Raw genomic sequence first — 12,625 nt, 5'->3', positions numbered from 1 at the left:
ACTCCAATCCGAAAAGGCCACAATAACATTCCATGGTATAATTAGGTACTAAAAAAATTATATTAAAAAATTCTATAAATTATTTCTTACTCTTGAAAACTCCGTTATTTTTAGTACCAAAACCTAATTCATCAAAATTTGAAAAGTTTTTTATTTTTATTTTTACAAATTCATTGAAAACTTTATTTTTATTTCTTAAAAGAATATTTGATGAAAATATGATTTCTTCATATATTTAAAAAATTATTATTTTCTAACTCAATCTTTTAATAAAGCCTATATGTTAATTTACTTAAATGTTATTATTAAATAAATTTATATGATTGTAAAAACTCAATTGTCATAATACTACCTTTAAGATCTTTTTTTCAGAGGGTGCACAATTCTCGAGGAGCACGAGTATGCTATATTGTTATATTATGATATTTGGAGTCTTTACAATAACACTCCGACATAACCTAACGCACCAAAAATCTTTTCAATTTCGTCCCAAAAAAAGAGTCGAGCTCGAAAAAAAAGTAGGATGATAAATTTACATAATTCATTTACCCATATGGGTTAAGATTCTGCTAATGAGAGCTTCTTTTTTCCCAGTAACAGGAAGGTTGCTCACATTCAGGTAGTACTTCAGCTCTGTAACAGTCAGCTCCTTCAACTGCCAAACATGGTAAGCAAAACAAACAGAGGATTGTTACAGATGCATGAAAATGACAACTGTATTGATTTTCTGTCGCATGCATGGAGTCACCCTTGCACCAACTAAAAAATATGAGTAAATTATCTAAAACAGTATATATAAATAAAAATGTAGCATTCCCCTCAAATCACAATCCCAGTTATGTTCCAGAACTAGTTTTAAAGCTAATTAATGATGAATAAAGAACAGAGAAGAGCAGCAACTTACGTCACCACATGCCAAACATTTTTCCTGGCTGCTTTAAAAAACAATCTCAAGGTGTTATTCTAATGGCAGTGCAAATGATACCGATTTCACAAAATATTCAACATTTCATTATATACAAATGTTCGGGATCAACAAGAGAGTATAATGAGAGAAACTTTGAGTCAATTTACCGACTTCTCTCCAGGTCAAGCGCACAAACATACATCCTTTTTTAAGCTCTGGTTTAAATTTACTCAATCCCCACATGCGGCATATTCTTCGAATTGAAATTCTCATTTGCTATGTTATGTCAACGGTAATAGATTTGCAGGATATCATCAAGTCTAGTGATCTAATTTGCTTTGAGTTCATCAAGCATCTCATCATGACAATATATAATCTTTTGGCTAGGGGAATATAACAGATAAGGAAAGGTCAGTCCCACCTTTCCATTGTCTGCAAGGTCGGTCCAGTTATAGTTTGCATACTCTTTTGTTGCGTTTTCAGCAATTGCTTTCCTTTTTTTGGATGCTTCACTTGTTTTTCCACCAGCCACGTCATTCTCATCATAATTTTGTCCGAAGACCGAGAGCTTGAATTCTTCTACTGCTTTCACTATACCCGGTCTTCCCCAAAAAAGAAAACTCAAAAGGTTTAGATGACAGAGAACACAGATTTCACTTCTGAGCGAGTTATTATTATTTTCTTAATTCTTTCTTCCGAAGAAATCATTATTTTTTATTCAAATTCCATCAAACAGATGAAAAAAAGTATATACAAAGGATTCCCATTCACGTCAATTGTTACCTGGCCATGCCTTCTTCATCTGGGAGAGTTTCATCTCTCACGTCAGGCATATCATCTTCATCCAATGCTAGAGCCTGTAACACTGCATAGTGTCTCTGCAAGGCTGCAAGATGAATTGAGATACTAGTGGCACACTAAAGACAACTGCTTCAAACCAGTGGATTGCAATTTCTTCCACAATGGCAAAAGTGTAAAACTCATCACAGGACTTCAAGATTTCAATTCTAAAAAAGTAAATATATGCTCATAAATTGGCCAATGTATTTTCATTAATGATTGCATATTTTTGTGACAATTATTTTTACAGCGAAGACAAATATCCTGGTACATCTCAAATACTTAAGTTAATCGTTTATGGATCCAAACCTATAAACAAAATCCCTGGCCAAACAACAGAATTCTTGCGATTGTGAGAATGGCCTTCAGAGGATGGAACTTACCTGGGTTAGCAAACTGGCAAACTGAAAATTGTTTCAAGTCTACACGCTTCACCAATGAAGAGGCACTCTTTATTTGGTCATCAGTTGCTCGAGCAGCAATGGGATTTGCTTCAGTGTGAAGCTGCAACCAACCACATAGCATTAGCACTGAAAGCTGGCTTCCATCAAGAAACTCAATAATGTCACAGAAATACTTTTACCTCTTCAATGGGTCTTATATCATCAGAATATGGAAGATATATCATATGCATTCCAGGAGGCTCAACCTGACCACTGCCACTCCTAATCTCTTCCTGCAGTTCAAGAATACATGCAATTGTATATTCAAGTTATGCATTTTAAGAAATATCAAATAAAAGAATAAAAGTACACAAAGCTGTTTGAATTTTTTTCCTGGACAGAAGTAGACATCAAGATTATATAGATAAGAGGATAGAAGATTATATCCTTCATTATTACAATAATAAGCAAGTAATCTGGGTTTCAGCAAATGAAAAGTCATACATAGCTAAAAGAGTCGTGTCACATGAAGTTATTAATCGGGTTCTAACTTTATAAAGCTGACCATCTTAAATTATTACAATTAAATTTCACCGAATAACATAAAATAACAACTTACTTGAGCGACTAAAGCCACCAACTGAGGATGAGAGGGGTTTCCATAAAATGCAACTGCAAAACTGCAACTCAAAATGATTAACTAATGAAAACGAAAGGAACATGTGAAAAAGATGTCCACATAATTCCTTGACCATACTGCTCTCAAAAACTGCTTCTTCCATACCATACTTCACAATTTCTTTTGATGTCTTACAAAATTTTATTTCTCAATGTTTCATGCACCAACTCAGATCATGTCACATTATCTATTAGTACTAAAAAATCGAGTTATGATGTGAAACCTTTGTCAGTGCAACACAACAACAACAAAAACAATGAAATAACAACAAAGGAATTAAGGAAAAGTGATATTGTCCTGTAGTCATTGCATATTAAAGGGAAACATCTGTAAATATGTCTATTCCATTGTTGATGGGTAATCTTCATAAGGAATATAAGCAAGACCGAAACCCATACCTCATAGCTTTCGGAAGCCAAAACTACTTTTGATTCATTAACTAGAAAAAAAACATGTTTCTTTCTGTTCATCCAAAACAAAATTTCCGGGAATATAACAATAAAAATGCATCAAAGTGCAGTTGAACTTCACCGCTTCAGTTTCAACATGGATCTGTAAATAGCGATGAAAATACACGTACTTCCAATCACTTCCTGCACCAAAACAGAAACATTTAGCACATAACCGATATTCAAATCAGCGGCAACAAAGTGTTGAACAGATAATATAGTGTTAAACGAATAAGAAAAAATCAATAGGCTGTGGAACACCAAATAAGAGCAGCCAAAGTCACTCACAAATGAAATTCCAGATTTTGAGCTTGAATAGTTGAACTGAGCTCAAAATGTCTAGAGAAAGGTATGGAGACAGGTACATGCTTACATGTTGATATGTTAGGTTTTCCAAAGTTATAATTTATTTGATCACACAATTTATTATTCTAAAGAAAAACAGCTTGCTTCAATTATCAAGTTTAAGCAAAGGTTTGAATTTTGTGTCATAAGACAAGCTTGGCTTCGCTTAAAAAATTAAAAGTAAGTTCGCCAAGAGAATATAAATACCACCAACATTTCCTCCAGTGGAGCTTGAATAAGTTTGAAGTCACCAAAGCAGCAGATGAGAGAGTCGATTCCTCTCTCATCAGATCCCGATGATTGCCATGTTCATAGGAACAAAGATAAAAGTACAGAGCTCAAAAAAAGAAACAAAAATAGAAGTACTGAAAAAAGTAAACCATTCTGACCACAACTGCCATAAAGTGCCATTAGTTTGAGGCTGCCAACAACTTGTCTGCTCAAGATGTTGGTAACAATGACCACAACCATAGCTGTTAGCTGCATGTATTGGCAGAGCTCTTAAGTTGGAATTGGACATGATTTACAAGGGAGTTCTCATGCTTACCAGAAGGTTGAGTATCTCGCTAAAGATGTGCAATAGTTTGAACAGGTGCTACATTAAATAGTTCTAGTCACCAAATCAAATTAAAAAACCACAGTGCTCTCCTCGACTTTTTTCACAATTCTTCACTCTAGGTACATAATATTAAGATCTGATGTAGTTGTGCGAGGTGACTACATGGCCTTAGCATAATTGTCAAAAGTCAAAATGTTTTAATCATAGTGTCTGTTTATTTAAAGCAAATGTTTAGTACTCATAAAAAAGTAAAGAAACAACTTCAAAACAAATTTCACAGCACAAGTTAGAGTACCGTGTGCATGTGCATCAAAACAATAAAACCAAAATAGGCATCATAATAAAGGAATGGAAATCGGTAACCTCGTCGCTTGGGAAAACGAAGGTCGATGGCCGCAAGTTGTGATAATCTTTTAAGCAACTCAAAGGTTTGAACCCAAGAAGACGAAGATGTCCAGTTGAAACCCTCTTAATTTCAGAAAGTTCACTGGCCGAGAACATGATATTCTCACTGGAAAAACCAACATCAATAAAAACCTTGGAAATGGTATTAGAGTGAAAATCAAATGCTTGTTTAAAACAAAGCAAACATCTGGGACCAAGGCCATAAGAAAAAATATTTCGATAACATCAGAACATTTCTAATTTTAGTGCACTGCTGACAAACAATATAAATAAAAAATACAACCAAATTGTTTGTAGTAGTGTTGGTATTCTCATAAAATACTTGCAACAAAATCTTCATGCTCTTAATTAATAATCATCTCTTGAAGCAACAAATCAAAAAAATACATAATATTAAGATGGAAAGATCAAACTTGATGGATACCAACACTACTATATGTCAATGAAAAGTTACAGCTTTACGCCGACAGACATAAAACAGATGGAAATATCAAACTTGACCTCACACTGAGAGTCCAACAAGTGATGCCGGTAAACTCATAAACAACCACATATAAACCAAACTGCAAAGTGGTATATCAAATTTGACTCATCCACCATCAAAGAAAATAGAGAACCAGGAATCGTTGAAGGTATATTTTCAAGCCCCAGTAAAGTTATAAACCAATGGCTCACACTATAGAATTTCCTCACTTCTTATAACTCTGAAACAATTTTGGTGGCTCCTGCAGCAGAGTACCAGTGTCTGAACAGATGAAAGATCTTTCTGTCTACAAATGTCAATGACGAACTGATATTAGAATCGCAAGCTTCAGAATCAACCATAATTATTACAATTATTTCAAGTTGAAAAGAACGGGAACTCCTAAACTTGCACAAGAGGGGTCTTAAATTTATAGACAACAAATCTAGTCAATTATCCAAAGAATTAGTACCTGTAGAGGAAGGTTAGTGACTGAGTCAAGCCAAGTGATAGTCCCTGCAACCAATACAAGAGAGGATTCAGTGGTAATTAACCTAGATATGATGATAAAATTCATACAACCAAGAGGAATACAAACCTGGATTGGTTGGACGAACTAAAGCATAGGTATTCAGCTCAATGCACACATCACTGGCGATGATGAAGTTTATTCTTCGAACTCTGCGCTTTTGGAACATGCGCTTTCTAAGCTGGTCTTTCATGTCTTCAAATCTGTCATATTTAGCTAAAAATAATAAATTGCAAGCTTATTGTATTTGTCCCTCGAAAGGGTAAACATTCAACTTCTTGACAACAAATTTCTAGTGAAGCCCGTTCCACATTTCCACATGTCATGTATATGATCCAGTGGTAACATAAAGCACGATATTAAGATTCTAGAAACAACAAAGCTACTCCCTTTGGTTTGTCTCTGGTACGAGGTAAACACAGCTATGATGCAGCTGATTTAAGAGTCCTATTTCAACTTCATGTCTTTCCATACACCAACATGATCCCTAGCACATCCACCCTATCCAAATTCATAAAATCTCCAGATTCTAAAGAATACAGAACTGAACCAGTTCAGATGGGTTTCCATTTATTTTGCATCATTTTATCCATAGACATTTGTTCCTATGTTTTGAAGGATTTGTTTGCTTCAGAAGATGAATTGTAGAGCCTTTTTATTTTTCAATTAAGAAACTATACCAAGCATTGCACAACCAAGCACCCTCGTTCATTTACTTTTTAATTCATACAATAATTGAGAAATATCATTTTGGACATAAATGATAAAATTAGGCAAGGACTTCTTCACATCTCGGTTATAACAATTAGTTAGCCAAATTTTCGTCTTATGTGAACAAGTTTTGGTCTGTAGATGAGCAATATTCTAAATTGTTGAATCAGGGAAGGATAAATATTTTCCAAAATGGCTACATTTTTAGTGTAAAAGAGCACACTCACTTTTCCTACTTCTCTTGTTCATTCAACTACCATCTAAAGTCATTTTCTAATGTCAGCTCAAAAACAATGTATCAGATAAACCAAAATGTTCAAGAAACTGACAAACTGCTGTTAATACCATTTTAACATTACTATAGGGTAATATAGATAGCTAACATTACTATAGGGTAATATAGATAGCTCGTACGAAGGTGTTAACTTGACCAAATCCAGAAACAGAAGGAAAAACCAAATACTCGACAATAAATTTGTGACAAAAGCAAAATCTGTCATTATAAATTTTTGGTCTTCGAGGAAATATCAAATAGACACGAAAACAGCCAAAAAACACTGACAAATTCACACCTCTCTCCTGCGAATGCCTTAAATTGAGCCAGCTCGATTTCCTCCATCTCCAGTAATTCCTGAATATATGAAAATTGACTTGAACAAGGTAAACTAAATAGTTTGAACCACAGAGCATCCACTTGAGATTGAACATACAGCATAAAAAGTGGAAATATTGAACTCGTCACCGGGTCTACTCAAGGGAAGGACTTCAATTGAGATGTGAAGATCTTGAGCATCCTGAAAAGAATCCGACAACATTTCTTATAACATCTACAAACCAGTCTACCAACATTCTGATAGAACAAACTTTATAAACATCAGAATTTCTAGAAGTCAATTAAGTAAAAATTTTGAGGGAAGGTGTATGCGCCAAATGAGACATTACTTTGGCACGTTGAAGTGTAGTTCTCATCATGTCCATTTTTGTTACTCCTTTGATACTCCCAAAAGGATCATCCTCATTTGTAAACAACAGAACCCTTTTGTCAACTGTTTTTGCAGACCTGGAGAAAGTACATCGACAATGTTACAAGAAATTTATACCTTATCAAAAAATTGTGACCAAATGTTGAACATACTAAATCATAAGCCTCTCGCCCAATTTCTGATTTGTATCAAATAATCTTACAAAAAATCATAGTCACAAAAAGCATACCCTTTACGCAACAGTCCTTGTGCAACCCAAAGAGCATTGTAGAGAGAATTATCACGTGACCCAGACAAAATGCCATATTTACTCCCAATTTCTTTACTAAATGATTCTGCATGTGTTAAAAATGCATAAAAAAATGCATCAAGAGTCAAATAATCCATCGGTGGCAGGATAGGAAGGCCATAAAGAAAAGAACAGATATTTAATGTAAAAATATGTGCCATTGAGTCACGTCATGTTAATGTAAATGTAATCTTACATATTTTCTATTTTATAACACTATCACAAACTTCATTGCGTACTGCTAAGGTCAAGAGGGCAATCAAAGCACGAGGAATGGGCAAAAAAAACTTTAGGAAACTATGCACCGGCCAAAAATATTCCTAGCCTCAGGAAATTACAAGGACCAATGAAAGGGAAAAAAGACAAGTTTATTAAGCAACTATTACACTGGTCAACCATGTTGTTCCACAAGCCGTGTAAACAATTTTAAGATGTATTCAAGTTACGTCAAAAGCAACTTAAAACATCTCATAAAATTCTTTGCACAACAATGTATAACAAATAAGTAACAGATGAGCATACAAGCACCAACATATTGTGCTAATGAGTAAATGTTTTATAAAAATAAAAGCAAAAATCCCAAACTATATTAAATAATAACTTCTAAACTATTATCTTTCTCCCATAAAATATCGTCATAAAATAAATAAATATTTCAGATGGTGAGTAGAGCTGTGAAAGCATCATAAAGGTCTCAGAGCTTGATACTGATGTTTAAAATTTAAGTTTAACCAAGTACCTTCTAAACCTAGATTGTTATTCAGAGCTTGCGGCTACCAACCATGTCAAAATTTTCTTAATCATGAATGAGTGAAAAATAAGAACTCTGTCAAAGAAAAGTTAACGTCTAATTTCATATTCATACCACAATGTGTGTTATTACAGGGTATCAGCATGTAATCATTAGTCAAAGACTAATAAAACATATGTAAGTGATGTTTTGAGTAAGGAAGCAGTAATTAGCCTCAAAGCACAATCATCAAGAGACAACTTTGGACCTTGGAGATCCAAATATCACAAGCAATTCCACAAATTAATTGGCTGCTAATTCAGATAAGACCACTAAAAACTAACCTTCAATGCGATCGAACTCTTTGATGAATCTGGCGGTGGGTCTATCCAAATCCTCACGTTCAGGAACATTAAAAACATACACGCCATTCAAATCCTGAAAATTCTTCTTCTCCCTCTAGAAATCAAGGAAACAAAAACAAATAAATAGATAACTTCAATTTGCGAATTTATAACTAGATGAGGGGTTGATATGACTAGATTTGTCAAAAAAAGAATCTTACGGTATTAAAGAAGCATATTGAAACTTCATCATAAGACCTATTAATTATTTGAGTCTTCAAAGACTGTGCAATGCAACGGACAACAATTTGAAAGTGAGTGACATCCTTCTGATCTTCCTGAAAGTATTGACATGTCAACAAGGAACATTCATAAAAACATCTCACATATTTGTCTGTTATAGAAAAGGTGATACTGCTTCATTGTGCGTCCGCGGAGGATGGGAAAATGAAGTAGGCCTCAGCTTTTAAGAATTAAATGTTATGTTCTGAATCCAGAACATAACTGGAAATAATTGTCCTAGACCTCAAACCAAAGAATAAAACCAAAAAAAATCAGATGTCCACTAGTTTAATGCTCCGCATTGTTATATCGGACAGAAAAACTGCTTTTAGCATCAAGGGTGTGCATCATGCTTCCATGTAGCTCACACTCCGGAAAAGAAGAATCCAAGAGAAAAAAAGAGCATAAGGAAAACATACATCATAATGACCAATCATGAATCCACAGCTGCAGAAGTGCATCTATTTTCCATGTGCATATTTGTCTCTTCACTCAAAGTACTAATTTTTGGCAAACAACCAACTGTAACAAACTATTTACAAATAAAATCTCATCTAAAAATCATTACAATGTAGTAGAAAAGCGGTCAGACAAGGCTAAAAAAAAAATTGCAAAAAATTAAAGTACAAAAACGGAGTAACAGTAGACAAATTACCGGAGAGCAAGCGGTGGAGAACATTTTGGGTGAAGCGTCGACCAAATACACGAGCTCCTCCTTGGTTGCGTATTTTTCCTGCACATTTTGAAGCATGTCGATAATTGCACGCAGAGCTTCAAAGCTTGTACGGTGAAAGGGGGTATAAAGCAGAAAACCTGGTAGAATTCGTCCTCCGGGTCATCGTCGTCTCGGAAAACATCGTCGGGATCGATATCCATTGGGAGCGGACCTCTGATACGACGTCGCGCAGTTGCACGGAGTAAGAAGGAGCTGTCTCGCCCCGCCTTCTTCTTGGAGAAGCTTTGACGTGGTTCAAATGGCAGACCGATATTCTTCTTATTATTTAAAAAAAAATATATATATATATATATATATATAATGAGTTTAATGTTTCTAAAAATAATTATTATTAATTATTTCTCTCAAAATAAATTAAATCACGGAGCTCTAAATAAAAATATATATTAAATAATGTTTACAACTACAAAAAAAACTTTTGTGATGCAGTTTCATAAATAAATTATGTGAATATATATTATTTATTATTGTAAATATGAGCATGATTAATTTATATCACAGACAGAATGGATCTATATCACAGATAAAAATTTATAATACAGTCTGACCAAGATCTACTAAACTAATGAGTAATGACACAAACAAATTTATTTTTTAAGTGATTTTCTTAAAAAGCCTCTTGTAAAATAGCATAATCAAATTTGGTCTTAAATTAGTTCATTCGTAAAATTAGTCCATTATTTATGTTAAATTCCAATATATCCTTTAAAAAAATTATTTTTACCTCAATTTGCAATTTTAGGGGGTGTATTAGTTCTAAACTTTTAATAACTTTTATGAAGTTATAAAGTCTATAGGTATTCTCAATCTAGACTTTTATATACTCTATAAAAGTTTAGTGGTATTCAAGGTAAACTTTTGTATAATTTTTAAAAGTCATGTGGTATTCAAACTTGACTTTTAAAAACTTTACGAAAATCTATATGTATTCAAAATGTCAATAGACTTTTAATGACTCCGTGGAATTCTATTAAGTACATGAATTATAGCTTAAGGTAAAACAATAAAATGTCAAAAAAAAAATTTTGATTCAACATAAAGATTTGGATGTACATTTAATTGAGAAATTTCCAAACTCACATATTCAATACAAACACTAAAATTTTCAATCTTTTCTTTATCTATTTATTTTTCTTTTTATTTGTACTTTTTAAAAAACATATTTTTTTATTGCTAACAATAATTTAAAATCAAATTATTAACATTGTTCATTTTATTTTTAGAGTTCCAGTCACAAAAGCTCGTAAATTTTTAAATTTTATTTATTAAAAAATTTAAAAAATTATTACACTACATAAGAAAAAAAATTTATAATGTTCTATTGACCTATAAATAAAAAAATCTATAATTTTAGTTCAGCTATATATTAATTTTGATTATATATATCCTCGTTGGATTTGATTTTTCCATATGATAATTGGGCTCTGGGAAGAGGAGATGTAAGAAAAATCAACACAGAATAACTAAAATAAATTAAATATATTAAAATTTTATAAAATTACCCTAAAAATGCTAAAATGTTGTTCAATCTTCGTCATGTTTCTTTGAGCAACTCTATTGAGCTGACATTTGATCTATTTAAATCACAGTTCAAAATATTCAAGATGACTCCTTCATTTTCATATACAACCCAAACAGAGCTTGTATTGACTTGTGCTTGATTACACAATTTTCTTCGAAAAGAGTGTCGGTTTGATGAATTTCAAATTGAACCAGATAATGAAGCTCAGTTGTCTTCATCGACACAAGTTTATGAAGATAACAACTTTGATTAGTTATTTGATACTCAAAAACAACAACAAGCAAATAATAATGCATTAAGGGATATATCATAACCAATGGAATGTGGAGCGATATTGATTAATTGTCAATAATAATTAGATTTTTTTTTATAAAAGACAGTTCATTATTTTGATTGTTCCTTTAATAAATTTTTTTATGAACATATAAAATATTGTTCGTTAATATGTTGAATTGACATAAAGAATTAAAATTTTGATTTCAATAAATTAAATACCTCGTTTTTCGTTTTTCACAACTTAATGATTTAACTTTGAAGTAAGTAAAATTCATTTACATTAATAAATTTAAAAAATAATTTAAAATTGAAGAATTTATCTATGTCTAATAATTATTTAAAAGAAAATAATAAAAAAATAAATGACAATTATAAATTACAAAAATCACATAATTTTATGAAAAAGTTTACAAAAATCTTGAAAAAAAAGTCTATAAAAGTCTATGAAATTTGTTTTACAATTATACGAGATTCTATAAAAGTCAATAAAAATTCATCAACTCCACGAAAGTCCATCATTTTAAAAAAGTCATTAAAAATACTTAAAAGTATATAATGAATATATCCCTTGTAATAACTAACTTCACATTCATTCCTGCTTTCTTCAAGAAATTTGATTGCTCGTCTATCTAATAGAAGAGAAATATGCTAAAATTCTTTAGTTTTCATTTTATTTTATTAAAATTCTTTAGTTTTCATTTTATTTTATTAAAATTCTTTAGTTTTCATTTTATTTTATGTAGTGATTTTTGGAGGCAATTTTGTGTGCCCTTGCGACAAAGTTTACTTGATTAAAAATAATTAAGATTATCCATATATTTGATTTTACTATACTAGAATTTTAATGTGAGGAGCGTGTTAAACTAAATATGATTTATTAACATACAATTAAGAAAAAATAGTTAAAAATTAATTTATTAGGTACTATCGAATTTTTTGAATGACTTTTGTCCTTGAGGACATACAAAAAGTATGCAACACTAAAAATAACCAAAATATATGCTTAATAGTCTCAAATCACTTAAAAGTAAGTCTTGCTAGCCACAACTACAATAAAAATATATCCAACAATCTTATCGAACCGACAAGACCCAATTACAACGTACATAATAATCTTCAAAATATTACCTATGTAATATACAACTACTCGGGATATCTTCGACAAATGTATAACTTTGTCGTTCATACTATAT

The 12,625-nt window shown here is 32.1% G+C and overlaps 1 protein-coding gene across 2 annotated transcripts; it reads right to left on the bottom strand.

Annotated features, from left to right (window-relative positions):
• Window positions 1-356: 356 nt before the first annotated feature.
• On the bottom strand, window positions 357-9,877 carry LOC140964324 (ATP-dependent DNA helicase 2 subunit KU70). Of its 2 annotated transcripts, XM_073423997.1 has the most exons (19): window positions 9,712-9,877; window positions 9,554-9,631; window positions 8,838-8,954; window positions 8,617-8,731; window positions 7,483-7,588; window positions 7,213-7,330; window positions 6,981-7,064; window positions 6,843-6,901; window positions 5,629-5,762; window positions 5,503-5,546; window positions 5,261-5,337; window positions 4,526-4,673; window positions 3,341-3,402; window positions 2,750-2,810; window positions 2,331-2,423; window positions 2,131-2,251; window positions 1,691-1,793; window positions 1,329-1,509; window positions 357-655 (listed from the first exon to the last, which is right to left on the bottom strand). In XM_073423997.1, the coding sequence occupies exons 1-19, from the start codon at window positions 9,772-9,774 to the stop codon at window positions 542-544; spliced, it is 1,878 nt and encodes a 625-aa protein (XP_073280098.1). In that variant the 5' UTR covers window positions 9,775-9,877; the 3' UTR covers window positions 357-541. The 2 variants fall into 2 exon arrangements, 1 of the variants encoding a protein (XP_073280098.1); XR_012172872.1 differs by lacking the exon at window positions 357-655 and having other exon boundaries at window positions 1,336-1,509; window positions 1,691-1,785.
• Window positions 9,878-12,625: the final 2,748 nt, after the last annotated feature.

Source organism: Primulina huaijiensis, chromosome 2, assembly GCF_012295235.1.
Source record: "Primulina huaijiensis isolate GDHJ02 chromosome 2, ASM1229523v2, whole genome shotgun sequence".
NCBI lineage: Eukaryota > Viridiplantae > Streptophyta > Magnoliopsida > Lamiales > Gesneriaceae > Primulina > Primulina huaijiensis.
Note: the sequence above shows the minus strand (reverse complement) of the source record. Positions and strands in the feature narration are given on the sequence as shown.

What these genes read in the sequence shown, in the direction of transcription:
- LOC140964324 (XM_073423997.1), bottom strand. Translation starts at nt 9,774, where the DNA reads ATGGATATCGATCCCGACGATGTTTTCCGAGACGACGATGACCCGGAG. An exon ending in CTACACTTCAACGTGCCAAA is followed by an intron (nt 7,065 to 7,212) that starts GTAATGTCTCAT and finishes GATTCTTTTCAG; the next exon opens with GATGCTCAAGATCTTCACAT. An exon ending in TCCATGTTGAAACTGAAGCG is followed by an intron (nt 2,811 to 3,340) that starts GTGAAGTTCAAC and finishes TTTGAGTTGCAG; the next exon opens with TTTTGCAGTTGCATTTTATG.